The 27,607-nt window shown below is 40.2% G+C and overlaps 2 protein-coding genes across 3 annotated transcripts; one reads left to right on the top strand and one right to left on the bottom strand.

Moving 5' to 3' along the window:
• Nucleotides 1-24,669, bottom strand: susd2 (sushi domain containing 2). Of its 2 annotated transcripts, XM_063898336.1 has the most exons (14): nucleotides 24,314-24,669; nucleotides 23,937-24,135; nucleotides 22,979-23,127; nucleotides 22,253-22,610; nucleotides 20,452-20,653; nucleotides 19,510-19,595; nucleotides 19,152-19,420; nucleotides 15,969-16,112; nucleotides 14,742-14,894; nucleotides 13,625-13,876; nucleotides 13,135-13,413; nucleotides 12,684-12,860; nucleotides 5,290-5,386; nucleotides 1-747 (listed from the first exon to the last, which is right to left on the bottom strand). In XM_063898336.1, the coding sequence occupies exons 1-14, from the start codon at nucleotides 24,387-24,389 to the stop codon at nucleotides 702-704; spliced, it is 2,487 nt and encodes an 828-aa protein (XP_063754406.1). In that variant the 5' UTR covers nucleotides 24,390-24,669; the 3' UTR covers nucleotides 1-701. The 2 variants fall into 2 exon arrangements, with proteins under 2 accessions (XP_063754406.1, XP_063754407.1); XM_063898337.1 differs by lacking the exons at nucleotides 1-747; nucleotides 5,290-5,386 and adding an exon at nucleotides 8,770-10,746.
• Nucleotides 24,670-24,747: 78 nt separating this feature from the next.
• On the top strand, nucleotides 24,748-27,358 carry si:dkey-174n20.1 (uncharacterized protein LOC796174 homolog). The gene is made up of 4 exons (XM_063896402.1): nucleotides 24,748-25,133; nucleotides 25,374-25,616; nucleotides 25,879-26,181; nucleotides 26,952-27,358. Exons 1-4 carry the CDS (start codon nucleotides 25,013-25,015, stop codon nucleotides 27,209-27,211), a joined length of 927 nt encoding a protein of 308 aa, XP_063752472.1. The 5' UTR covers nucleotides 24,748-25,012; the 3' UTR covers nucleotides 27,212-27,358.
• Nucleotides 27,359-27,607: the final 249 nt, after the last annotated feature.

The following is a 27,607-nucleotide window of genomic DNA, read 5'->3' as shown; positions in this document are numbered from 1 at the left end:
TTAATTTGAATAAAAATATTTATGGGAGAAATTAGTTACTTCAAATGTAGATCAGCAACAGTACAAAGGACATTCAGTGTTGATTAAGTGCAAAAAGGTGACCTTTATGTAACATTTGTGGATTTTTCTTTCCCAGTCACTCAGCAAACCCCTTCATTTGACTGAAGGCTCTGAGCCCACACAAAGGCTGCATTTGAGTTCAAAGTCTTTCAACCAAAGAATGATTAGGTTCGCTTCACATTTGACATTAACATGAACACATCTGGTCCTATTTTAAACGGAACAGGAGAAGGGAGTGTTGATCGCAATGCTGATATCTCTGTGCAGTATTTATACAGTTCTCTCCTTAGCGAAGATAGGACGTTCAGTCATGCAGAAACGGGAATATAAAAACAATCATCAGCATTTTCACTCTACCTCAGTGCCTTCAATCCTCACCCCATGTGTCGTTTACCACGGCCAGGAGGTTTTTCCAATCTAAACAAGAGGGAAAACATAAGGCCAAACAACACGCTGTAAGCATAACGAGCGCCTGAGGTTTTTCCCAGATAAGGTCATAAGGTTAAGAAGACCACCTTCCAAAGAAACAACATGACAGCATATGATTTCCGCAGGCTGAGTTCCTATCGCAATCGTGCCAAGAGACACAAAGTTGAAGGATTGAATGTGGGGTTGTTTGATCCATAATCCGAAAGAAAAGTTTAACAAGTTTGTTCTTGAGTCTCCATCCGCTCCTCCTTTTTCTTTCTGAAAGCAAAAAGGAAATAAGAGTCACTGAAACAGCTTTACAATTTCACAATTCAAAAGGAAAAACACACCACGATTTCTATTTGTGTATTCCTTATTTCCAAGTTAGTTATCCAAACTCTTTTGGGGGACATAACCATCTAGACTGCATGCCCTGCTGCTTAATGGGAGTAGAATAAGTGATGTAATGGGGAGCACTTGTCTTGTGAAATGTCTGGTGACCTTGCATTAGGGCAGGGATCATTTTCACCTCGGTTCTCAATAAAAGCACTTTATTACTCTTATTAATAGTGCTTTATTAATGGTGCATATAAAAGTCTTTGGGGACACTTGCAAAACAGTGAGAAATGTAGAATGGACAGAGAAGCGCCATTGTATTTGAACAAATAATGCATTAGTTGGTTTGTTTCACAACTATTACTTTACAGGTTAACAAAATCATGACGATAATCCACTGATCTTGACCAAGAAGCGTCTCTGGGCTGTGGTGATAGTTCCTTCTCTCTATGCTGATCATAAAAAAAGCTCTGTGCCCATCACATTTTAAATCTGTTAAATTGGGAACAAAATCCACAGTCCTCTATCTCTGCGAAAAATGCAAACAGGCGTTTTGCTGAAGCTAATATTGGTTAGATAACTCAAACAGAGCATACAGCGTTATACACATACATTCACCTAAACTCAACGCGGAAACACAAATAAGGAATTTGGTACCAAAAACTCTATAAAAAAGGTATCCAATTTATTTCACTATCTCAGACTGCTGAGGCCTCATGTCAGTTTCAGATTAATTTTAGCATAACAAGGACTGCAGATTTAGTCACCAATATCTTTGAATAGAAGCACGTAAATAGATGATCGCTGAACTGCCAGTACGAACACAAAGAATGATTAATGTGAGAGCCATTGTAGTATTGGGCCTGGACATCTGCAATGCCAACTGTAATATTCAGAAGGTAAAGTTATAATTACATGAGTTACATTTATACAGGCATAGAGGGCAGCTCAGGAGTCCTTTAGGTGAAACGCAAAAAAGGGCAAAGGCATCACTTATTAAGCAGTGCCAAGTGTAGGCAGCCTTCTGAACTGATGTGCTTGTCTCTGTATGTTTCAGGTAACATAATGTGAAGAGGAGTTTTATAAAAGCATTGACACAAATGTATATGAAACTGTAAAAAATTAGCCGTAATGCATATATTATATTTATATTATCGCAGTTTTAACCGTGTTAAATGTTGAGCGTGTCATGTGAAATGTGCATCCCCTGCTAGCTTAATTGGACTAATGCCTGGAGTGTCCCCACTTATAATTAAATACTGAGTTGTGTATGGGTGCTGCAAGTTGTGTGATTAACGGGTTAATTGTTAGCAGACCTTAGAAAAAGACATTACATATTAGAATATGCCAAATTTATCCAGCCTTGTGCAGTGATGTGCTTGTATGTTTCATCATGAATGAACAAAGTAAAAGCATTTTGTTTTAAACTTATGCACGCCTGGAAGTGGCCTTTTTATGTCCTAGAGTTCAACACCAAGGCAACGAAACAGTTTCTACTTGTTACCAATATTAAAATAACACAAGTCTGCCAATGATGGCCTCATAGTTTACCTGCAGCATACCATCCACTAGTATAGCAGTATATGATAAGGGTGGAGGGGGAAAATGTTCTGACCCCCTCCCTTTGTAATATTAATCCTGTCCAAACGCAACTTTTGCTTACTTTTCCATTGTTGTTGAGAAGCTCGATCATCAGATACTATTCTGGATGTACCTTGGCATTTGGTGTTTGGAAAGTATGCTGAATGTGCTCCCTCCCTCTATCCAGATTGAACCCTTCACCAGGTTCAGACATAGCCCCTTTCTGATGTGTCATATAGCAGAAGTGGAGTAGACATGATGGCACACACACACACACACACACACACACACACACACACACACACACACACACACACACACACACACACACACACACACACACACGTCTTATGGTGTAATGACTTTCTTACTCCTGTGGTGAGCCGCCAGCCGACCTGTTGAAACCTGCTCAGTAACCCTAGATGTGGAAAGTACCCCTGCGAGTCTGAGGCACAGGAGGCCTCCGCTATCTACCTGTCGCACACACACACACACACACACACACACACACACACACACACACACACACACACACACACACACACACACACACACACACACACACATACACACACACACACACACGTAAGTATCACTAACTCTTTCCACCAGACACGCAACCCAGACATGATCTGAAACACAGTAAGACCCCCGCCACTTCCATCCTGCTTTGCTTCTGATGTTGGGAGGAATCTATGTGTCTGCACTTGTTGGTAGGGGAGAGTGTGTGTGTGTGTGTGTGTGTGTGTGTGTGTGTGTGTGTGTGTGTGTGTGTGTGTGTGTGTGTGTGTGTGTGTGTGTGTGTGTGTGTGTGTGTGTGTGTGTGTGTGTGTTCATGCATGTCTGTGTGACCACTCACAATCAAGGGATGTATAAGATTTCTCGTCATGCATTTAGGCTACTGTATGCACAATATTTTACCTGGCTGTGTGTGTGTCCGCTCTGCATGTGTACCAGCATGTCATGTGTGTGTGGGATCACCTCCCTCACATCTGTGGACCTTCATTTATTTTTACACCTGGCCTCCCGTGATCAAGGCTTTAACAGAGGGCAGGTGGGCTCGCTCCTTGCCCTCACAACTTCAGAAAACACAGCAGTGTCAACGCCTTCCTGCCCCAAGTGCTGCTGGGAGCGGGATGTCGCTCTTGACTCCTGACATCCATCTTTTTTTTCTTCCCCCTGACGGAGTTATGGAGGGGGGAAAGCCCAAATGAAATCTATGAGCCCATAAACCAGGCCTTTAATTTGCTCATATACGCCCAGGAGTACTGTTAGCCTCTTGTTTCCCTGGACTGCAGTCATAAGTAGGATCCTGCAGGGCATACAGGTTTATTTGGTTTGATCAGATCAGAAAGAAGAATTATGTGCAACAGTTAATAGGCTGGGACATGTTGGATATCAAACAGCCAGGTGGGATTCATTGCTTTTGTGTTTTTGTGACTATTGGGAGGAAATGGGAGGGAAAGAACACCTCTAGCTATGCACTGGTGTTCACGAGATGACAAGTGCCTCCCATATCCAACATATAATCTATCTAAGAAGAAGAAAGGTCCAATGCACTCTTCTGGCAAATAGTTAAAAGCCTTTAATCAGATGGCTGCTTCATAGTGAACTTCTGAAACATACACCGTGCTTCTACATGTTAGAATAGAGCAGCGTTAACAATCCACACCTAGCAGAACAAACAACCTTCTTCGAGGTCACCCACTATGAAATAGCCATCATGATTAAAGGCTTTTGAAATGTTTGCCATATTTCTTCTTTCTTTTAACTTGTCTACCCCACTAAAAAGCACATTCCCAATCCTTTTTTGCAGTTTGGGAGTGTCAAACAGAGCTTTCCGACAGGGACCTGAAGCCAGTTTAGTCATTAATGTTATTCGCGAAAGCCACCAAACTCCATAAAAAAATTCCCAAACAGAAACATAAACTATATAGATGTCTGCCTACGGAAATATTGTGTATAATTAAAATGACCCTTTGTTTTTTAGGTGTTTTATAAACGTTTCGCTAATGGCCAAAGCGGTATGTTGCTTTGCTTCTGTGCTGATCCACTGTAGGTGATACACTGACTATTGAAAAGCCAGCACACATCCCCACTTCAAAACATCTGAAATATCCTGACAAAAAAAACACAACATATTCACATCTTCTGCATTGGCCTTTAAATGCATTTAAATATTAAAAACCTTTAATGGTATACCATAATGCAATGTTTGCTTTACAGCCTGCTTCACCACGGGTTAGCTATTTTTTGAGAAGATGTCACAGGAAAAGCAGTGAATGTGCTTACCCTTCATTCAATAAAAATGCATTTATAAAACAACACAGCCGTTATTTTCACAGCAAGACTGAACCGCCACAATGAGTGGTAAATGAAGTGCTGCGGGCGACAGGCTGCACACTTCAAACTTTCGGCTAGGTAACCACCTTTGTTAATTGTACCCTGCTGTTGTGTGGAAAACTACTGCTGTCTTCTTTTTGAAAACAGCAACTGCCCAGTAAACAGATACCCCAGTCGCTCCTCTGATGTACTACCCCCTCACCCCGCCCCTTCCATCGCCCCACTGAATGTGTTGGATCAACCTGGACTTAAATTTTGAAAATGACCACTTTAAAGGGGCCCTATTATGCTCATTTTCAGGTTCATCTTTGTATTTTGTAACTCTACTGTGACAACTTTTAATGTTCAAAAAGTGTTACCTAGGTAATAAAAAAAAACGACACATTTTATTTTGAAATTGGGCTCAAGAGATTCTATCTGCAGCAACAATAAAGTGTAAAGGACAATTGCTGAAGAGGGCATTACAAATCTTAACACGGATTTAAGATTTGCTTATTTGGGATTTGTTAGCACTAGTAGAGAAATAGATTTTTCTGTGAAGTAAATCTTCTGTGAACTCACCTGACTTGCTTCCTGTTGTGCAGGTTGATCATTACTGCCATAGTGACCAGTGCAGAGAGCGAACCAACAGCACCAAGAACAAACCTCACGTTATCCTCTGCAAGAATCATACCAACACGGAATTAGTAACTGCTGTCAACCATTGATCCTTTTACACAATCCCTCCCTCCTCCACAGCTTTCAATATCTGGATCAGTACTGAGTCAACCATCAACTAGTGAGGCAGTGATGTTAAAAGTATGATGTTAGAGGGGAAAACAGTCACGTTTCCTTTAAGCAAGGTTTTTGGTGAAGCTGCTCAGTAGCTAACAGTTGTGGACAGTGTTCGAAGTTCCCAGTAAGGTTAGGTGTAGCAGTGTGTAGCTAGGTGTGGCTAACATTTACCATTCATATTCAGTCTGTTTTATCTAAATAAACGATAAGGCACAAGGAACTTCCTGGCCCAATTGAGGTTTTTCTGGACTTGGTAGCGATGGTGTCGGTCTCTGTTAACAGAAACGCTAACTGTGATTACAGTAAATGTAGATATGTAGAGTAAAGCTCAATCAGACTGTGAAAAAGCAGCACCTACCCTTGAAGTCAATGGAAATCTAACCATTACTGCAAGAATTCACTGTAATAATAGTGGTAAAGAACTAATATTTTTTATTCTAATTGAGCTGAACCGACTTTTGCAAACAGCCGTTCCCTGCTGGCCATTAGAGGGAAAACACGATTAAGGTACTTCAGCTATAGATGACCTTTTCAGAAAGGGTTAACACACATTGGATGGACTGATACCGCTTTCATTTGATGGATTTTCACAGTTGACTTTGTACTTGCTTTTGGTAACATTGGGATCAAATTATAAAATCTGAAACTTTCCTCCAGTTGCTTGCAAGTTCAGTGTATCATTTTCCAATCTATTTGACTATACCTACAGTATACTAAGCCAGGAGTGATTTTTGACAGGCAGGCGATTATACAGATATTTGTGAAAGATAATTATCATAGTATCGTCATCCTTTAAAATGTCATCAGCCTTGGAACAGCAAACACATGGATGCAGAGGCAGAGCGAAATACATACCCACATGTACAAATATTCCCTGAATTTTGTAAATTAATCAGTTTCTCTACACATGAGCAGGCCTTGGATGCAGCAGCACTGGCATCAGACTGCTGGACGCTAAACCCGTCGACATCGTTGCCACGATCTGCACAGAGTCTAAGTGAACAGGGAGCATGTGGAGGACTGGCAGTCAATCAGGGTTAACATTCAGCTTTTCCCTTTTTTTCTGCTGGCAAAAACCCAAAGCTATCTCATTACTTCACTGAACTCTACTGCATTGATCAAATAGTAAAGCTCCAGGGAGCAATAGCACTCAGTTTTGACCATAACACTTCCATTCGTAGGGATTTACACATGACAGACATCATGGGGTTCGACAGAACAAGTAGAAGGTGATAAGGTGAAACCAGATGGCAGTGTGTATCAATTATGTCTAGTAACTGTATTGTATTTGTATGTACATTATAAAAGTGATTACATTTAACATGATATTCCAACAGAGTCAAAACCTTGGAGAAATGTAAATTCTGATTTCAAGCCTCTTTCTATCCTTCCATCTCCTTTCAACAGACGATACCAATCAGTAATCCAAGACCGTTTTCACAACCATAGCACACCCATTGACCCCTTAGCCACACTGTTATCACATGAAGCATTTCTTAAGTTAGAGATGAGATTTTTGACTGACTTGATATCATCCTAAAATGATTCAGTTGACCTTTTTTTTTCTCCCTGGTAACAGGACACAGAAAAAAGGTCAACTGAATAATTTTATACTGATCAAGTCAGTTTAACAATCTACTGTTGTCATTTGATGCGTGTATCTCACCCGGTCTGCCTTATTGTGATAGGTGGAGAAGTTCTTGGAATTTGAACAATGTGTCAAACGTCAAACGTCAAACTTCAGATATCCAATGTTCCAAACTTAACAAGCAGTCATTTGCATAAAAACATTCAAATAACACAAAGCCGAGGAGTTGCCAATTAAAACATTTCTTGTCTCTAAACCTGCGTGTTGTCTACATTAATGTTTAGAGATCCATACCAAGATACTCATGGTGGGTACTGTATATGAAAATAAAGTTACCTTTCCTGTTGTCTGGGACAGGCCAGGTGTGTGTGTGTCTCAGAATGTAAATGTGTTCATGTTTTTATCAATATATCTAAGATGTGAATTGTCAGAAATGTACTGTATGCAACTTTCTGTCATTGGTGCTGAATCAAATATGATTTAAAAAATGTTTGAATTTACTTTGACTTACATTTCATTCTAACATTTTTGAAGCAGTTTGTCTTGTTCCAACTTCACTAATGAAAACCCTAAAAAACCTCCATAAAACTAAAAACAGACCTCACTCACAAAAATAGTCGAGTTGAGAAGGCTGGAGCGGTCACAGCAAAGACCCAACAAAAAGCAGCTGCATCCAGTGGACTTTGTAGCTATAAATATCCAACCAAACCTTTAAAATGAACCTTCTTTTCCCCATGACATATATGTTTGTTTTTTCTTCAACTCTTATGAGAAGGACACGTATGTTAAACCCTTATCAAATTGAGATTATGCTGTCTTTTTTATTATTAACCTAATGTAGTTGTAGTATAATTTCTGTGAAAATATCAAAACCTTCAATCATCTTAGAAATGCACACATCTCTGATGATGTCACAACAGTACACATTGGGGTAGAAAATGTGAGCCGTTAAAGTCATTGCAAGGCTGCATTTATGGTGCAGATGCATTAGACCCTGAAACACTGGCCATCCAGAGCAGGGCGAGATTTTTCGCAAGAATGCCTTAAAGATCGAGGCACTTAAGCGGAGCGCTTCATACAAAAGCTTGAATTATACTTGTTTTAACAGCCCTTACGCTTACGTCTTGCGTTTATGTTAATGACTCGAGGCGTTTATACTTCATTTTGCTTTGTCGGCGGTTGCGTGTGCTGCGTGGCGATTCCCCGCCAGGACAGTAGGTGGAGCAGTGTTGCTTCTTCTTCGTCGCTTTCTACCTTGACGTTCGAAAACAGCGGGGTTTTATTAGGGGATGAAACCGGAAGATGTGAACACGCCGCCGGACGTGATGTAGATAGTGGCTTGCGCCAGTGCTGACGTCTTGCGTCTTACGTAAAAGTTAGAAAATTGAGGTGACACACGCGAGCACGCAAGGGGGGGCTTGCAACCGCGCAAGGGCTTGCGATGCGTCTTGCGTCTTGCGTTGCGTCTTTTTTCACCGACTATAAATCAAGTTAAAGGGTGAAAAAATTAGACCTAAAGAGAAACTATGAGAAATATAATGTGGTTTTTCATAAACAGTAAGGCACGTAAACATGATTTAGTATGAAACCAAACATACAGTAAGCATGATAATTCACCTTTAATGTTATAAAACATGTTAAAAACAAATATTTAAACACAGCAAATACAGCATGATTTGTATAGTCTAGCGATAAAATAGCAAACCTAATATTCTAAAAGATTTCAACTCAATCGAATGTGTTGAGGACAGTCTCTACACTGAAATAACAAAGCACATAATCCACCTGAGAGTAAAGTCAACATTTGATGAAAGAAAGAATAGAAATACAGGAAGCGCAGGATGTGGGGCACGACAGAGATGTGAAAAAGCATGTTAAGAGGGCCTCCCCAGGCAGAGACATTTGTGCTCATAAAGACAGTGAAGCTCAAGCAACATGACTGGTTTTGAAATCTCAAGCTGCCATAGCATTTCAACTCCTTTTCTCTGCGTAAGCTACATCTACCAAACACCCCTCTCCGCTGTGGAATGCCTTATCTCAGGGGAATCTGAGAAGAGAACCACAGGCAGAAAATTGACTGAGGCTTTGTTTTGCAAACCACGTCACTTTTTCCTGTTAAAAATCACTTTATCTTTCTCTGGCAGCTGTCACCTTTCCTTTAATCACTTTCTTCACCTCTCTGCAAGGAACTCTATTAATATTATAATGCCATCAAGGTGGAGTGATCCTGTTATTTGTATGCATCTGATACACAACAAAGGCTATAGTTTTTCAGAAGATAGGGATAAAGCACAGCCAAGCTAGTAAACTCTATAACCTTATACCTTTCAAGTGTGCTATGACTCTGTTTGTCCTCAGATCAAGGACTTACTAACCAAACGTCACCCTCACCTCTGCAACACACTTCCCAGCAGAAGATATTAACATTGATCATCACAATACACCACACCCCCTGTCATTGTGTGGTTGAAAAGCACATTTACAAGTGTGGCAGCAGGTTATAATCCATTTGAGAAAAGGTGTGGCTTTCAGTGATGGGAGATTAATTCTAAATAGAAAGGAATTAGTGTCACCTTTGCTGACAGGCGGCATTTCAACAGCGGCTCATTGAACAGACTCAGAGAAGAAGTCAAACTGGATGCGGTGGCATTTGTTCTTGAGCGGCACACCGTTTTTATCTTAGCTATGACAACAATTCTCTGGCTGCTCAGCCTACACATCATGCCGCAGGGATTCATATAAGAGGAGGAGGAAGTGGAGGAAGAAGAGAAACCCGTCGGGGCGCCTCCTGCCCGGTCTGTATTTAGTATTGTTTACATGGCCAGAGGTCACATTTGTATGATGGAGGTAACAGCTCATGCAACACCTGCCATTGAGCTTCAGGTCATGTTGACAGTTGTTAGCTCTGATTGTTATAATGAGAGTGTCAGAGCAAGTGTGATCATTGTCACAGAGCTAAAAAAGTCCAGCTTTGTATGTGTGCATAAACAAAAACATAGGGACAGCAGATACTCTAGGACAGATCCTTTCTAATGATTGGTCGCTGCAATAAGGCCAGGCGTGGCTTTATGTCCAAGACTAAGGTTTAGAGATAGGATGATACAGGATTCTATCTCGGATCGGGATGAGAAAAAAACAATGAAGTAATTGTAGTGAATTTTAATCATCGGGATCCTCGTGAATATCCTCACGAGTGATTTTAAAAAGCTGTCAGGCTTGTTTTCATGAACAATAAAGCCTGATCTATAAAATAAAGAAGCTACAATTACTTTATGTTGCCATTTAGGAAGAATAGATGTCATCATTTATTTATCATTTACAATTGCCATAAATCAAAAACTGTTTCTTTTTTACTTAAAAGGACGTTCATGTAGAAAAACACGTGATAGGCACTTTTCTTTAATGATAATTGGGAAAATATTGTGAGGTACAATTAATTTAGCCAGGATAATTATGAACTGTTTCATATTTCAATACCTATAAGAGGTTTCAGAAAGCATGTCACGAGAGGTAAGCAAAAGGAAAAATATTTCTAAACAGTTAAATGATATATGTTTTATCCTCATGGACGAGGCAGGATGGATTGTGTCCAGCTGGTAGTTACTTGGGTCTCGACTCATCCCTGATGTCTATCAGGAGGAAATCTGTTTGCAGCTCTAACAAGGTAAGGATGAAGAATTAGAGTCAAGCCATGAAGGGATGTCATTATAGATCACAAGTTAAGTGGCTCCATTTCTCTGCTTTCTCACACTTCAATAGCCTAACAATAAAGCCAGAACCAAAGAGATACATATCTAATTTCATCCTATTCTGCTGTGTTAATTCTTATAAATCAGGTTTTTTCTTTGAAAATCAGTATGCTTCACAAAACAGTGGCACATAGACGTAATAGTCTCCAGCCATACTAATAATTCAATGGGAAATACTGCCACCTATAGGCAACATCCGTCAACTACACCACTACTCTGGGATTTCACAGTCGGGGTGATGAATGAAACCATTAGCAGGACCCAGGTGCTTCCACTTTACAAACAGAAAGCCGAGCCAATCCAGGTTCAGAAGTTTATAGCTTTGTAGCTAATGGTCAGCAGGAGGAGCAGAGAGCCAAGTCTATTGAATCTTTACTTTCAAAGAGACTGGATGAGAGGAGGATTCCCAAAGTATCCCTCGCTTTTCATTAGAGGATTCAGCCAGTCATACTCAATATAAAACATGTGGGGAGTTTTTCAGTAATAAGTAAGTATGTAACTTTATTTATGTAGAGCCTTTCTTGAGCAATCATGGGAAACTGTTTCACAAGTGAATGAAAAACACACACTGGTTAGAGATATGCAGACCAAAAGAAACTGTCGGAAAAAATAGTTTTGCATATTTTAACCAGATTTTTGGAAGAAGAATACTATACTTAAAACTCTTACCACCATGAAGCAATTGAAAGAGAGTTGAAAAATAGTTATAGTTGAAAAATAGTTACCAGACTGTTTGTGAAATAACTTCCTGTCTTTGATTAATATTATGCAAATATGACCATTGCGCATACAAAAAATTGACATTTACATTATATTAAAAAATCTGTGTGCTTAATACTCAGATGTCCTCTGGGATTGGTTTCCAACCAGTGGCGGTTCTAGACTAATCTTACTGGGGGGGGGTCGTGATGGGGCCAATAATTTAATGAGAGGTTGCAGGAAAGAAGAGAAAGAACCCTTAATCGTCCCACAGAGGGGAATTTTACATTCTGCATTTGACCCATCCTAATATTAGGAGCAGTGGGCTGCCAAATGTACAGCGCCCGGGGAGCACTGTAGGGAATGGTGCCTTGCTCGGGGACACCTCGGTTTAGCACTTGGTCTTTTGGGGACTTGAACCGGTGATCTTCTGGTTCCCAAGCAAATCCCTGCGGACTTTGCCACCACCCACAGAAGAAGGAGATTTTAACATTTTAATTAAAGTCACAACATTTGGTTCAGTAACCTACTTATTACATTACTGAAAAAAGCACAGTAACTTAACATTTTGCATTAATTGCATTATGATCGATTTATTATTTTGGAGGGGGACCACAGGGGGGGTCCGAGCTCTGTGTCACAGTAGCATCGGCCCCTGTTGGTGCACCGCTACAACCACCCATGTTTCCAACTACTGTGCATAGCCAATGAACGCAATGGTGTCCTGACTCTTAAAAACTCTGTCAAAGAATCAGTTAACATACCACAGCAGAGAGTTTTTCTAGTATTGCCTACAGAATAGTAATGCTTATAGTTTACTTTATAAGAGTTTAAAAAGATAGCTGCTTTTCTGTCACACATTACAGTTGACTTCATATAACATATTTATTTAACCAGCTATAGATGAGAGCAACCCATCCATTTAGTTTTCCTTTACCTTAGGCCCTACCTCTTTTTGAGTGAAAACATTTGCCGTCATTGGACTGGCCGGTTCCCACTGATTATAATCTGCGTCCTCTCTGTGGATGGCCTGATGCCACAGATATTACATTATATCATTCTTTTCTCCAAGTTAAGGTATAACAAAATCTGGACCATTTGTATAACGCTGCTCTCCTGTATTTGTTTTGTTTCATATAACAAACCTGTTATACAGTAGGGCTGCTCTCCTGTCCAGCTCCCATCATCTAGACAGGTACGCTCCGTAGAGCCGTACAGTAGGAAGCCTTCATTGCAGGTGAAGCTCAGACGGATACCCTCCAGGTAATGTGTCCCATTCTTCTTCCCATTCCTAGGTGTGGCAAGCCAGCCACAAGACACCACTATAAGGAACAATAACACATTCGATAATCAATATCAAAACTGTATCCTGTCCCAAATATGAAAAACAACATTCTTTTCGCTCACAGTAGCTTTTCTTATCTTGTGACATTAGTATAGCTGAATTCCTTACCGGACACACTCTCTTACAGGTCAGGTTAGAGAGTGTACAGGCATTTTAAGGTCAACCATTATAATTTTAAATGTAAAGCAAGCAATAGCAAACATATATGGAACATTTGCATGTTGGCATGTAACACACATGTTGTGCTGTACCTTGCTCCAGGGCTTCGTTAAGGGCCAGATGGCTTTGGTAGGCCCCTAGTGTGGCGTTTCCCATTGTGAGGCTCTGTGTGGTCAGGGTATCATATTTACAAAACTGCGCTCCTTCTCCCAAACACATCACCAACATATCTGCGATCAGAGGGTCATCGGGTCTCTCGGGTAGAGAAAAGGCAGGAACAAAGGCAGTATCGTGGCTTGGTGGGAAATAGTATGTATCCATAAGGTACTTTGAGTCATATGTGAAGAGGGAGGACGTCTTTGAAATGTTCCCTGTGGATAAAAGTAACAAAAAAACTCAGTTCAACAATGCTGTCCAGCCATCCATCCATCTTCTACCACTTATCCGAGTTGGAACGCGGAGGTAGCAGTTTCAGAGGCTTTGATATTCATGCTGCTTTAAAGTGAACACTGAGCAATTGAGCAAAATGCAGCATTGATCAATATGATTGATGTTACACATATACAAGGCTTTCATGCTCACAGCCAGCTCCCAAGGTGAAGATTTCCTCTGGCGTGGCGTCGGCTGGAGAAAGGATTTCTCCTTGTCTGGTCAACAGGTCATCTGATGGGTCAGAGTTCAGAAGACCGAGGAGACCCTGGGTGTGGTTGGTAAACTCTTCTGGAAGCAGGACGGTCACTGCCATGGCTCCCTCATGCACCCGGACCTCCACGCCAACTCCAGAGAGGAAGATTACTGTCACATTCTGAAGACTGGGGGCGAACACAAATACTCCTACGGAAAAAAAGAGAGACATCAACTGGTTATGGTCACTAGTGTGAAATCTCATCAAAGGAGAGATCATTCAAAACTTGAGATATTACAAAGAAAAAAGCATTTCTTTCCCATTTTTACATAAGCAGGAAATATTTAGACACTGACAATGTGTTATTTGATGTCAATATTATATACTGTATATATAATAGTATAGCCGTGTCTAGAATCATTTAAAACGTGCTGTTTGATTGCTATAAATATGGCTTATAGGTGATGAATGAATACAGAGTGATGAGTATTCATAATGCCTTATATTTAAAACAATATTCATAAACAAAAAGTATTTTATAGGGCTTTTAGGGTCAAGTATAATAATACTTAATAATTGCTCCCATTCATTCCCATAGTCAAGGATACAAATATTTGTATAACGCATTATAATTAACTATGCATAATCATTTGTGGTCATTACTAGCTTTCATTGAAGTTAAATAGCATCGTGGAATCTGTACAAACACACAAAACATTTATTTGCACTTTTCTTAAAGCAAAACAACGACCACATAAACTAAACATCGCATTATGCATTAAAACAGGGATTATAATGCATTATTAAAATGAAAAAACACTTTTGTGAATGATGATGAACTATGATCCTTGCAAAATAGAAACCAGCAATTATAAAGTGTTATGATACTAAATGTATTGTTCATTAGAATGTTTTATAATTATGTTATTATCTTATGGATATCTTGATTGCTTATAACTGTAACTGTGGAAGGCAATAGGCAGATAATCCCACATTACACATGTTTATAATGCATTAAAGACAAGGGGCACACAGAAAGTGTTGCCACACTAAAGATTGGTATGAAGTTCTAACCGTGTAGGTCCATCCATCTCTGCTCGGTGAAAGGTAGGACCTTTTGGTTCCTCAGTACCTGAAGTCGGCCCTCTGCCAGACGCACCTCGATGACATCAGAGGTCTTTTCCTTCATAGCCACGGATGACAGCGCTGTAGCTTTGGCCGAAGCTCCTTGGTGGTCAATACAAACATCACAATGTCACAGATGTGGTACTATGCACAACATATGCTGGTTTTAATACTGTTCATCTCACTGCGTGATAAAATAATCTCGATGTTTGATTTTACTGCTCTAATGAGGAGAAAGAATATTAATGATATGTGGCTGTCACTGGGCTCATGGCTGTTGTGTGATTACTTGGGGGAAATCCTGTTTTTCTTCACCACTTCTAAATCCAAGAAATACTCAGCAAAAACAGGAGGGAACAAAGTGATATTCTGTCATATGTCAGCGGCAACATGTTTTAATCACACAAGGAGGACCTGACATGACTTGCCTGCAGAAGAAAATAAGTGTTTAAGATGTGATTGAGCTTTAAACTCTTTTGAAAGAGGCCCTATACAGCTTTTTGGGATTTTCCCTTTCCTGTAGTGGGTTATATACTGTAGGTTTTTGTGTATACTGTTAATGGTCTGCAGAGGCTAAAATCCCAAAGTTCCCCCCGCCTGAAACGCCTGAAACTTCTATGACAGAAACAGCCCTACGTAACACTCCCACTTCCATTGGCTAACGCACCAACATTTTGCACATTAAAGGCTAAGGGGAGAGACCTCGCTAAGCGCTTGAACAATCACTACAGAACCGGCCAGCTAACCAATTAGAGCAGACTGGTCTCTGGCTTCAGACAGAGGGTGAAAGGAGATGCTGCAGCACAGGCTGTATGAGAAAAATAAAAAACGTTTTGAACACTAAAGCATGGAGACATGTCACAGTGGAGGTACAAATACAAATATGAAACCCTGAACATGATCATAATGGAGTCCCTTTATGAGGTAAATGCCCAAAAAAAGACTAAAACATAAATTAGCACCAAAAAAGTCAAGGTCATTATGTCAGAGTAAACTCGAGAAGCAGGTTATCAATTTTGTGAAAGGTAGAAACATTAAGAAATAGTAAAATAATACAAAAACGGTTTTGTCGTTAGTCCTGGAAAAGGTTTGATATTTAAACAAAGCTGCTGCAGTAGTACAATGTGGTTGAAAGAGGGGACACAGACAGGGCTTTCACATCAAATGTGCACCTACCCTTCTTAAGTTTCACCACTTCGGTTCTGGCTTGAACACTCAGCTCTCTGTCTGGAGAAGACACAAGGTAGTACTCTCCTTTACCGTTGAAAGTGTAGCTGAGCCCGTCGAACGTTATGAAATGCGGATCCCCGAGGACGACACCTGCGAGGCGACCAGAAAGAAATCACTAATGCGTTCACACCAAATACTCACATAAACATATTTAATTCACAGTACATCTCTCACCTCTCAGATCAGTATGCGGTTTATTGTTGTCTCTATAGTCTCTGGAGAGCAGGAAGTCAATTGTGTGAGCTATTGTGTTTTAACATTGTAACTCTCAGCTGCTGTCTGTAATACCGTTATTGTTCCTGCAAACTCCTCTGGTATTACTCTACTGTCCATGTGCAGAATAGAGTAAGTGTGTGTCGTACCCAGTGCCAATTATACGTAGATAAACTTTTTCTTGCTGCCGCTGTGTACTTCTTGCATTCCAAGTTTGACCCAAAATTCTGCAAACTGAAACCAGAAACCCTCTTTACAAGAAACAGATCCTATAAGTTTGATGTTAAGAAACAATATTATATCTATAGAAAAAGTCAACACTGTCTTCCACGCAGGAGAACAACTTTCCATTTGTTAATGCAGAGTAAAACAATGAACCACATACCTTAAAGGGGAAATATGAGATTTGTGAACATGAACAACTCCTCCCTCCCTGACTCACTGGACCCCCTGCAGTTTGCCTACAGAGCAAACAGGTCCACGGATGATGCCATCTCCCTCACCCTCCACACTGCCCTCTCCCACCTGGACCAGAGGAACACTTATGTGAGAATGCTGTTCATTGACTACAGTTCAGCATTCAACACCATTGTGCCCTCCAAGCTCATCATTAAGCTCAGGGACCTTGGGCTCAACAGCGCCCTCTGTGACTGGATCATGAGCTTCCTGACGGGCAGATCCCAGGCAGTGCGGATGGGGAACATCACATCCTCCACCTTGACCCTCAACACCGGAGCCCCTCAGGGTTGTGTGCTCAGCCCTCTCCTCTACTCCCTGTTCACGCACGACTGCGTGGCCACACACAGCTCCAACACCATCATCAAGTTTGCTGACGACACGACCGTCATCGGCCTGATCACAGACGGCGACGAGACGGCGTACAGAGAGGAGGTCAGAGCCCTGACATCTTGGTGCCAGGACAACAACCTCCATCTCAACGTCAGCAAAACAAAGGAGCTGATTGTGGACTACAGGAAGAGGCAGAGAGAGGCACACACACCCATCACCATCGACGGGAATCCTGTGGAGAGAGTCAGCAGCTTCAGGTTCCTCGGGGTAAACATCAGTGAGGACCTGACATGGACACATCACACCAGGGTCATATCCAAGACGGCTCGACAGCGGCTCTTCTTCCTCCGCAGGCTGCGGAAGTTCAACATGGACTCCAGGATACTCTGCAACTTCTACAGGTGCACCATCGAGAGTATCCTGACTGGCTGCATCACCGCCTGGTATGGCAGTTGCACCGCCCTCAACCGTAAGACTCTACAGAGGGTGGTGAAAACTGCTCAGCACATCACCAGGACGGAGCTGCCATCCATGGAGGACCTCTACACCCAGCGGTGTAGGAAGAAGGCCGGTAGGATATTAAAGGACCCCCATCACCCCAGCAACAATCTGTTCTGTCTGCTGCCGTCTGGCAGACGGTACCGCAGCATCCGGACCAAGACCACCAGACTCAGAGACAGTTTTATACCACAGGCTATAAGACTACTGAACTCCTGAGCTGTGTGAATGTCTACTCACATCTTTTTATAGTACACACATACATATATATATTATACACATCTGCCATACATATCTGTTTATAGTACACATATCTATATATTGTACATATCTGCCATATATATCTGCTATACATAATATATGCATCTGTCCATACCTCCTCATTCAACAGTGTAAAGTGTTTAAATACTTTCAATGTATTCCACATATGTATATATTTCACATCCTCAAATCTTTATTGCTGTTACTGTAAATATTCTTCTCTCTTTTTCACTATTTTATTTATGTTATTTGCACCATGTATGTTGAGTTGTTGGAGGAGCACGCGACATAAGATTTTCATTGCCAACATATACGCTGTATCTGCTGTGCATATGACAAATAAAGCCTTGAACCTTGAACCTTGAACTTGAACTCCCTTTAAGACGTAAGACTTAATGTGATTGAAGTATGGAGCCTGGAACTGCTCCATATGCAATAAATGGTTAAAGATGTGATGCATGACACTGAGAGCAACAAGGGGAATGGTCTGAGTATATTGGGAAATTTGCTATCACAACTACAACACTACAAAAGAATAAAGATTTTTTATGTAGCCTCTGCAGTGGCTCCCTCTAGCGTTGACCAAAAATAACGTGGAAATATAACAGCTATTTTTTCTTTTTGTTGCACAGTGGACACTTTTTTTGAAAGATGTCCCCTTTTGTCTCCAAGTTTGAGGTGATACTGTGAAACTGAAATACTATTAGAGTTTGATCAGCTTACATATAGGTCTCATTCTTCTACAATGTAGAACATAGATGTAGAATCTACATCTATGTTCTAGCGCCTCACTGTGGTAGCTAATCTGTCATTTATACAGATAGACCCACTGGCATTGGAAAAATAACCATGATTACATTTTTAAAAATTAAAAAGTCACAACTGAAATAGAAAGTTGAATTATTTGTGTTTAGTTTCCTTTGTTTTACCTGCCAACAATGCTGGCTTACCTTTATGATTCATATATTGTGAGGAATGAGCCAACCACAATCATGTATTGTGTAGGGCAGGCACACAGCATTTGCTGCTATCTTTGTTAAACAGGTAGAAATAGCAATACACTTTCAAAATGTTTGTTTATTGTTCTACTTTTTGTTAACATAGTATAACTCTCAACAATTTGCAACTTCTGACACTTCATTTGGTGACAAAGGGAGTAAATGGCTCTTTTGTTAATGAAGGTTGCTGAGCATCGTGAATATAACACATTGTCATTTTTTATTTACTGTAGGATCTGTAGCAAATTTTATTTCAGATTTAAATGAAATGAGTAGGTCTGTCATGTTCTTCGCCTGTCCTGTGCTTCTGTGCTTATACTGAGTTTAAAAAACATTTAATTCACTTGATGTAATTTATAAATACTCTCACCAGCTCTTGGGGGCTGGTAGCTGCGACACCCACTAGAAGGTCGATGGTTGAAGTAAACGTGGCAGTGTTCAGACCAAAGGCAGCAGTAGTAGAAACTCATGACATCATAGAGCCAGTGGGAGTACCCCGGCACCCGTGGGGGCTCCCTGTACGGAGGCGAACCCCAGTCGTGAGCCCTGTCTGGGGTGCTGCCCCCGATTGAGTCTCCCGTCAGCACCAGAGCGCCTGTGCTGTCATAGCAGCACTGCTGCCCCGATCCATGCATAGGACTGTTAAAATAAGAAGAAAACCATGATCAAAAGTTTTTTTTAAATGTATTTATTTAACATAAGATACAAACTTCTTCTGTCACTCCTACCTGGCCTGAATCGCTCTGACACAGTGGACGGAACCTGGGTGATAAGTGCACACACTGCCCCGCTCAATGTCACAACTATAGTCAGTCTGAAATAACACAGTGAATAAAAATCTGTCTCAGTAATACAATTATCATCAATCTAATATGATTTGGTAATAAATACATTTAGGTTCAAGACTCAACACTTATTGTTCAGTTTTATTTCTGGTTAACAGAAATCTAATAAAGTATTTTAATGCAGTTCACATTTAATGATTTAATACAAAGCAAGTTCCCTAAATTAGTCCTGACCGTCTTTGTTTTCTGGGATGAATGACTTGAAATAATGTGTACTATCCACTTAAATCACTGCATTTCTTTTGTTTACTTCCTGAAATCCAGGCTAACTCATCATGTTCACTGGTCACAATGACGTTGTCATCGTTAGTATAGTTCTGTGTCGTTTATGAATTTACTTGCGATATTTGCCATTAAAACCTAATTTATATTCTCTCTTATCTGGTTTTTAAAATATTTGACCATGATGAGCAAAATAGTATTGTGCTATGAACAAAGAAGTCTTTGCTTATGTCATCACACTCATATTTGTGTCTTCTCCACTGTCAGAATGTTAATATTAATTGCTACACACTGCAAATAACGCCCTTTTGAAGTTTAAAAAGCACTTGATATATGCAAACATCAACTAGTTACTTGTAAGACAGTGTTATAGGCTCTTGTATTAAGCTTTAGATTGTCATGTAGTTAAGGTAGGTGGGACCGGATACACTTAATATATTGATTCTTTAAGTGTTGATAGAGCTATTTCTACTCATTTTCAATACTCAATAATATATAAAAATATTCAATACTTCCTTACTGAAATACTGAAAAATATGTAAAAAAATATACAGTTTATATCGGTAATATAAAAGTAGCAGTGTTTAATTAAAGTGCACTCACATGAAACCTGCCTGTGTCTGCTCGGGCCTGTGCCAGAGTGCAGGGACAGTTAATGAGTTCCTCCAGGAAGTTAGGCAGGTTCTTCTCCAGGACGTCCCACTGCAGACATCGGCTCCTGGCCCAGGTTGCAGAATCATCTCTGAAAGCCTGCTCCAGGTGCCAGGCTAAGACATGCCCACCGCTCCAGAGCCCCTCTACATCCCTGTGTATGAACAAATACCATTTTAAATTATTTGGGAAAATAACAGAGTTCAAGCCTGAACTGAAATGAATTCTGTGATGATTATTTGGTCTAATAATATATTTATCATTCTGTCAGTAAAATTTCTGAAAAATTGTACAGAAATAAAAATAATGACAAAATTCCAAAAGCCTGGGTGATATGACTTACCGGTAAGTTATTTCAGAAGTAGAAAATGCCAAAAATATCATTAGCTTCTTAAGTTTGCTTCTTAAATTTGTTCTTTAGAAAGGTCCTACGAAAGGTCTGCAGGGTCGTGTTGAAAAGAAAGCTTGAGCGAATGAAGTAAACCGGGAAAGCCTTAAATCAGTGTTAAAATGATACATTTCTTTCTTAAAAGGTCCCCTACTATGCAAAATGCACTTTTTAATGTTTATCATACATAAATATGTGTCCCCGGTGTGTAAGGACACTCACAAAGTGTCAGAAAATACAATCCTCTCTCTTTCCTCCTTACCCACATCTCTAAAAACGGGGGTACAAACGAGCTGATCCAGATTTGCTTCGGTTATGACATCATAACCGAAATGTGGGCTGGCTTTACATTGAACTCCTGGCAACGTCTCGCCCACGTGACACGTCCCAACCTATCGTCCGCAATATACAGTCGGCAAGCTGAATCCCCTCCGCAGCACCTCTTTGTGTCTGTGTGTTCAGCAGGATGTCTGCAGGAGGGACTTAGAGTTGTTGTATATAATACATATAATGTCTCTGTTCTAGTGGTAAACACTGAGAAGTGTTTCAGAAATAATGCTTGATGTGGTTTGGAACATAATATTGCGTTTAATCACGGCAGTGTTTAGCTGAGTTTCTCCGTTAGAAACTTCTCTCTTCAGATAGAGATCATGACGCTCTAAAGGGGCGTGGCCAGCTTCAGGTGTGCTAAAATTTAAAGCCACAGTCACAGAATCAGCACTTCAGGAACAAGGCAGAAATAGAGGGGGGGGGCATGCTACAAGGGGGGATCTGTTTGGTATTTTGAGTAAAAGACTTAACAGGAATGTTTTGTATAGATATTGCCCTACAATATATTGTTCAAATATAGCATAATAGGAGACCTTTAAGGAGCCATAATATGTTCCTTCAGGTTCATATTTGTATGTTGTGCCTCTACTGCGACATGTTTACATTCTTTAATGATCAAAAAGCTCTTTTTCTCAAACTCCCTGTGCTGCAGCACCTCTTTTCCCCCTCTGTCTGAAACCAGAGCCCAGTCTGCTGATTAGTTAGCTGCCTGGCTCTGTTGTGATTGGTCAACCACTTAGAGATTTCCCATCCCCTTAGACTATCACAAACAATTTGTTGGGGTCCTAGCCAACAGAAGTGTGCATGTTAGTGATGTCACTATGTTATTGAAGTAAACAAAGGAGTCCAATTGAGGCGTTTCAGGCAGGGGGGGAGTGTCTGGGAGAGAGACTCCCCATAAAGTCCAATGTTGTCCCTGTAATTCTTTAGCTTTAAGATTGTATTAAGCTTTAAATTAAGCAGCACTACCATTGATCAGAGAATGTTCATTTATGTGAGATAATTCTAATGATGCGGGATATGTGTTATTGATACCTTGCTCCATCTGATTTAGAACTAGCAGTGATGCGGATGTTTCCCAACTCCCAGTCGGAGTAGTCCTCTGAGGGCTGGGGGATGAAGCTGAAGGCACCAGTGTTGGGCAGATTCCTTCCGAGGGAGTACAGGTAGCTCAGCTCGGCCTGCAGAGAGGATGATCCGTTCCCAGCTGCCTCAGTGCTCCTGCTGAACTCTCTGTATCCCCACAGCTCTAGGTTGACCAGCTCTGCACCAATCAAAGAGCTGTGCCATGTCATCTTAAGCCTTCCTGACACGTTTGGTTTGCCGTAGTACTGCCACTGTGTTGCATTCACAAGGGTGACTTCAAAGGCAGGGTCCGCTTTACTGGGGTGGACTTCAATACAAATCAGAAAACAGTTAGGGGATCACACAGGTCTTTCTACTTTTGCTAATGAAAACTCAAGCTGTTGCATTAATAGTTATTCTTCAGGAGTAACTATTAACTGCAAGATATGTTTGTCTGTTCATCTTTACACAGTGGAGCCACTTAATATTTTCAGATGTGTATTTCATTTTTAAATGCCACCTTAAGCTGAACCTGAAATTATGCATTCAGAGGAGGTATTTCTTACAATTTTCATTTGGAATAATGTTTCCTGATACTCACTCAGTACTATGTATAAAGGAATCTAAATGACACAAATCAAAATCACAAGTAAATTCAGAAGGAGAAAAAAATATATATATATTCCAGCAACATACCTGACAAGAACTCTCCAGATCTGTCATAATGTATCCCATCGATTGAGACAGTGAATGGTATCCAACCTGTCTCATACAATAAAGGAGAGATACAGTAGCCGTGGCCTTCATCATCAATAAATCCATCTCGTATGATTTCCCCATTAAACCTGCAAAAGAAAGACACATTTGGTTTTATTTGTTTATGGCATGTTACACCTCAATACAGTTTGTAATCGGTAAACACTCTGACATTCTACAACAGAAGAAAAACCATTTCAAATACTTTCTTTCAACATGTAATGACAGACAATTAATAATATGTCTGTCTCAGGATGGAATTTGCAGTGTCACTGAAATGAAGGATAAACTATTTTATATCTTAGAATTGTGTTTATTCTGCATTATCGGAACAATTAAATATGTTATTTCAAAGTAATTGTCTTTAAAAAGACAATATTTTTTTCATTTGCTTTACAAAATAGGGATATCATTATTGCAAATATAACATTTTTATATTATTGATATAGAAATAACGATCCTGCATTGAGCTTTGAGCAGCTTACTCGTGTGTGCCACTACTTTAATGAAAGAGACGCTTCTAATCTACAAAACTCTTTCGCAAAATAACTCATTTTTGTTGTTTTAACGACACCAACACCTTTTTTATCACACTGAAAAAATAATAGTTTTATTTATTTTTAGGTAAGCAACGTTTATTTTTATTAGGATTACTCTGTGCCTTTTCTGAAAAATATTGGAATTCACACACAAATATCAGTTATCAATACTTCATTGGATAGTAAGTAGCATAGCACAGAACAAATTCCAATGAGAAACATATGCCCTTTGTCAAAGAAACTCTACATATGATCTGTATATATTGTGTATATATTTTCCACTGTGAGAACCTAATCAGATGATGAGTATATGCTAGATTAAGATCATGACTATGTCAGTCGTGGTCGTAGAAACAAACCTGCAGAGAAGTCGCCCACCAGGATGAAGGGCCAAACCGAGGATCCTGAGAGCTCTACCGCCTAGCATGGAGCTGGAGTGAGGCGTCACCTGGAAACAGGACTGGTTGTAGTCTGCACAACAGTTCAGCAAAGACACACAGGTTGCATGGCAGGAGCATTTCTCCATAACATCTCCACACTTTCCCCTGCATGTTTGATCTAGAGAAAAACACAAAAAGCATGTTGTTGGATCTAGTTAAAAATACACAATGCAAACAAATGATAAAACTCCCATTTAATTTAATATATGCTAAAGAGAAAATAGTAAAGTCCAAATATAGTCCATTTTAAATTTGAAAGCAACTCATGTTTATAAATAGTTTTTTAAGTTACTTACCAGCTGTTATAGATAAGACAATGATAAAGATTCCACAGAGAAAAGGGGTCTCTTTTAAATGCCCTCTCATGTGCATGGTAAAGAAGAAAATACCACTGCGTGAACACACACATCGGCCCTACACCACGGTTGGTTGACAACTAACAGTTGTGATGAGTATCAAAGGTCATTTAAATAGCAAACAGAGTTTCCGATTACACTTTGGTTATAAAGAAGTTATAAATTAACAGCCGTTGGTCATTAAAAAAACGTTTTCCCCTAAGTTCTTACAAACACACAATATACAGTTTATGCTGCACAAACTCACACTGTCGTACATACAGTTGTTTTCTCAGAAATGTTTGCAAGCATTGTAAATTGTGTTGCCTGGGTTAATGCCATACTGTGCAATTTCTCGCGAGACCTTGCGGCGGTATTTTAGCATTTCGCGCATGTGCAGTTCAGGTCACTCCACATCTCCAAAGAGTGAATGATCTGGAGGAGGGGGATGTCAAATTGAATCAAACAATAGTTTCTTGTTATATTTAATCCGGTCTGGATAATTTTTCACAACGTTGAGCGTGACAAGCACCACAGTGGAGGAAAAGTAGGGGATAGGAATGAGGTATTTCCTATTCAACTAGCAAGCTAGCTAACGTTAGCTGTAGGCTCACATAGCCAGTAGCATCAGCACTGTTCATAATAACAAAACACAGGAAAATGTACTTTCTCTACACAATTATCGCGTCTTTAGCCGTCTTCTTCATTTTGAAATGGTTGAAAAAGAGGAGATATTGCACCGACCTAAAAAGACTTCATGGCAAAACAATTCTCATTACAGGTAAATTAGCATGTCTTGTTTATTGCAACAATTACATCCCTTAATTATTTCGTTTAGTAGTGGGATGTACTGTATGTGTAGCTCAGTGTGGATTCAATTGCTAATGATTATACCAAACATCCCTGCCTGTTGTTGCCTAATACAATAACACTGCTTATTTGAGTTAATGTTACTGCTGTCCTCCCTTTGTCACACATCTACCATTGTATTCCACTCATTAATATAATATATCTATTCAAGGTGGGAATTCTGGCATTGGCAAGGAGACAGCTATTGCCTTGGCAATGAGAGGTGCTCGGGTCATCATCGCCTGCAGAGACCCAGAGAAGGCTGACAAGGCTGTGAGGGAAATCAAGTTTAAGAGTCACAGCCTTAACGTCCTTCACATGGAACTGGATCTGGCCAACCTGCGCTCTGTGAGGGAGTTCTGTAAGAGCTTCCTGCAGAAAGAGAAGAGGCTTCACATCCTGGTCAATAATGCAGGTCAGGCAGTCAGTCACATCTCTTGACACAGGACTTGTGCCACAAAAGAAAGAGGCTAAAATGTTGTTCTGTATTGGGATTACTTAGAAGTTTGTTTGGTCGCATGTTAGAGTTAACCTGCTAATATTGCAGTAAAGATTTGTTGGCTTTTTCGTGTAACGTGTCAAGGCATTAAGGTTGCTGTAGTGTACAGATTGTGCAGCAACAGGAGCTAAAAGCCATTTTTTTTTACCTCTTTCTTCACTCTCTGGCGCTTCCTCAGGCATGCCCGGTGTCCTCGACTGGACCGACGACAACTTCAGCATGTGTTTTGGTGTCAACCACTTGGGTCACTTCCTCCTAACCAACCTGCTTCTGCCTCGCCTGAAGGAATGCGCCCCCAGCCGGGTGATCACCCTCACATGCTCCAGCTACAAATACCAGAAACTGAACTTCCAGGACCTCAACTACAACCAGCTGCCCTTTTTCACCTACTGCCGCAGCAAGCTGGCAAACATTTACTTCAGTCAGGAAGTGGCCCGCATCACTGAAGGGAAAGGAGTGACCTCCTATGCTGTGCACCCCGGTAAGAGGGCTTGCTTTGATGCTGCTCTTGTCCTGCACTGGGTGTTTATTGCATATTCTGTTCAGCTGCTTAAAAAACAATACAGGTTAATGTCAACAGGTTTGTAGGTAGCAAAATGTGATGCTTAATTCATTGATTATTATTTTTCGGACATTTTAAATATATATATATATAGAAAATAGTCGATAATGAAAGTTACTTACAGCCACATATCTTGCTCAAACTTGAATACTTTTTAAAATGTTTTTAGATGAGTAGCTGTAACAGTAAATTCATATTTTTTAATTGAAATGATTGGAGTTGGGCTTTATAGCTCAAACACTGTTTACAGGTAGGTATCAAGGAGGTAGCTTCCTGTTTATAACATTTACAACTGTTGATGGCTCTTTTTTAAATAATTAACAGGCCAATATAAGGACTAGTATAGCATCTCAAAACTTCAATTTCTCAGTATTTAACTTACCGGATGAACCAAAACAGAACTTGCTTCCTGAATATTTTATAGAAACGTTTTCTCAATTCAGAATACATTAAATCGTCCCACAGTGGGGACATTTTCAATTTTCTTTGGGACCTTCCAGTTCCCAGGCCAAGTCCCTATGAACTTTGCCACCACCGCCCCTAAAACATCAATTGAATTTGTCACAATAATATCACAAACTATCAAGTAGAATTACTCATTACTAAGATTTTAATCACAATGCCCAGCCCAAAGACAGTCTGTGTTTTCCTGACACTTAACATTTCTCCTCACATCTGTGTTGCTCCAGGTTTCGTCCAAAGTGGCTGGACATGCCACTACTCCATCCTGTTCCGGATGCTGGTGCAGGTGATCATGTGGATGTTTTTCGTGCCGTGTGAGATCGGAGCACAGACTGTCATCTACTGTGCTGTGTCAGATGAAGCAGCCAAACACAGCGGGGGTTACTTCGTCGACTGCAGACCGGCTACTCTGCGTCCTTTTGCAAGAGACACTGCTGTGGCAAAAAAACTGTGGGAGGCCAGTGAGAGACTGGTGAACCTGGCCTGATGGCGGAAGCTGGGGGACTGATACTGAGAGATATTTATGTTCACACACTACTTTTTATTTATTTTTTCCATTGATATGTTTGTGTACAATGCTATTCTGTGTTCAGGGACGTTTATGAGTTATTTCATAAATAAACAGTTCACCCTCGTCTTTGACATGTTTATTTATAAAACCCAGAAAAAAATCTGCTTCTTTTTTGTGCTTTTTGAATTTCAAAAGGAACTGTTTTACACAAATGCAAAAAAAGTATTTTACAATGTTTTTTCACTTTCTAGAAGATTGTCATTCAATTAAAATTATGTTTGAATGTGATGATAAAATACTTTGATATAGTGAATATTTTACATACAACTAGGTATTTTATGTAGGCAAACATTGATCTTTAATTGCATTGTG

The sequence above is a fragment of the Eleginops maclovinus genome, chromosome 12 (assembly GCF_036324505.1).
Source record: "Eleginops maclovinus isolate JMC-PN-2008 ecotype Puerto Natales chromosome 12, JC_Emac_rtc_rv5, whole genome shotgun sequence".
NCBI classification, from domain to species: Eukaryota; Metazoa; Chordata; class Actinopteri; order Perciformes; family Eleginopidae; genus Eleginops; species Eleginops maclovinus.
This window is presented reverse-complemented; position numbering and strand designations above follow the sequence as displayed.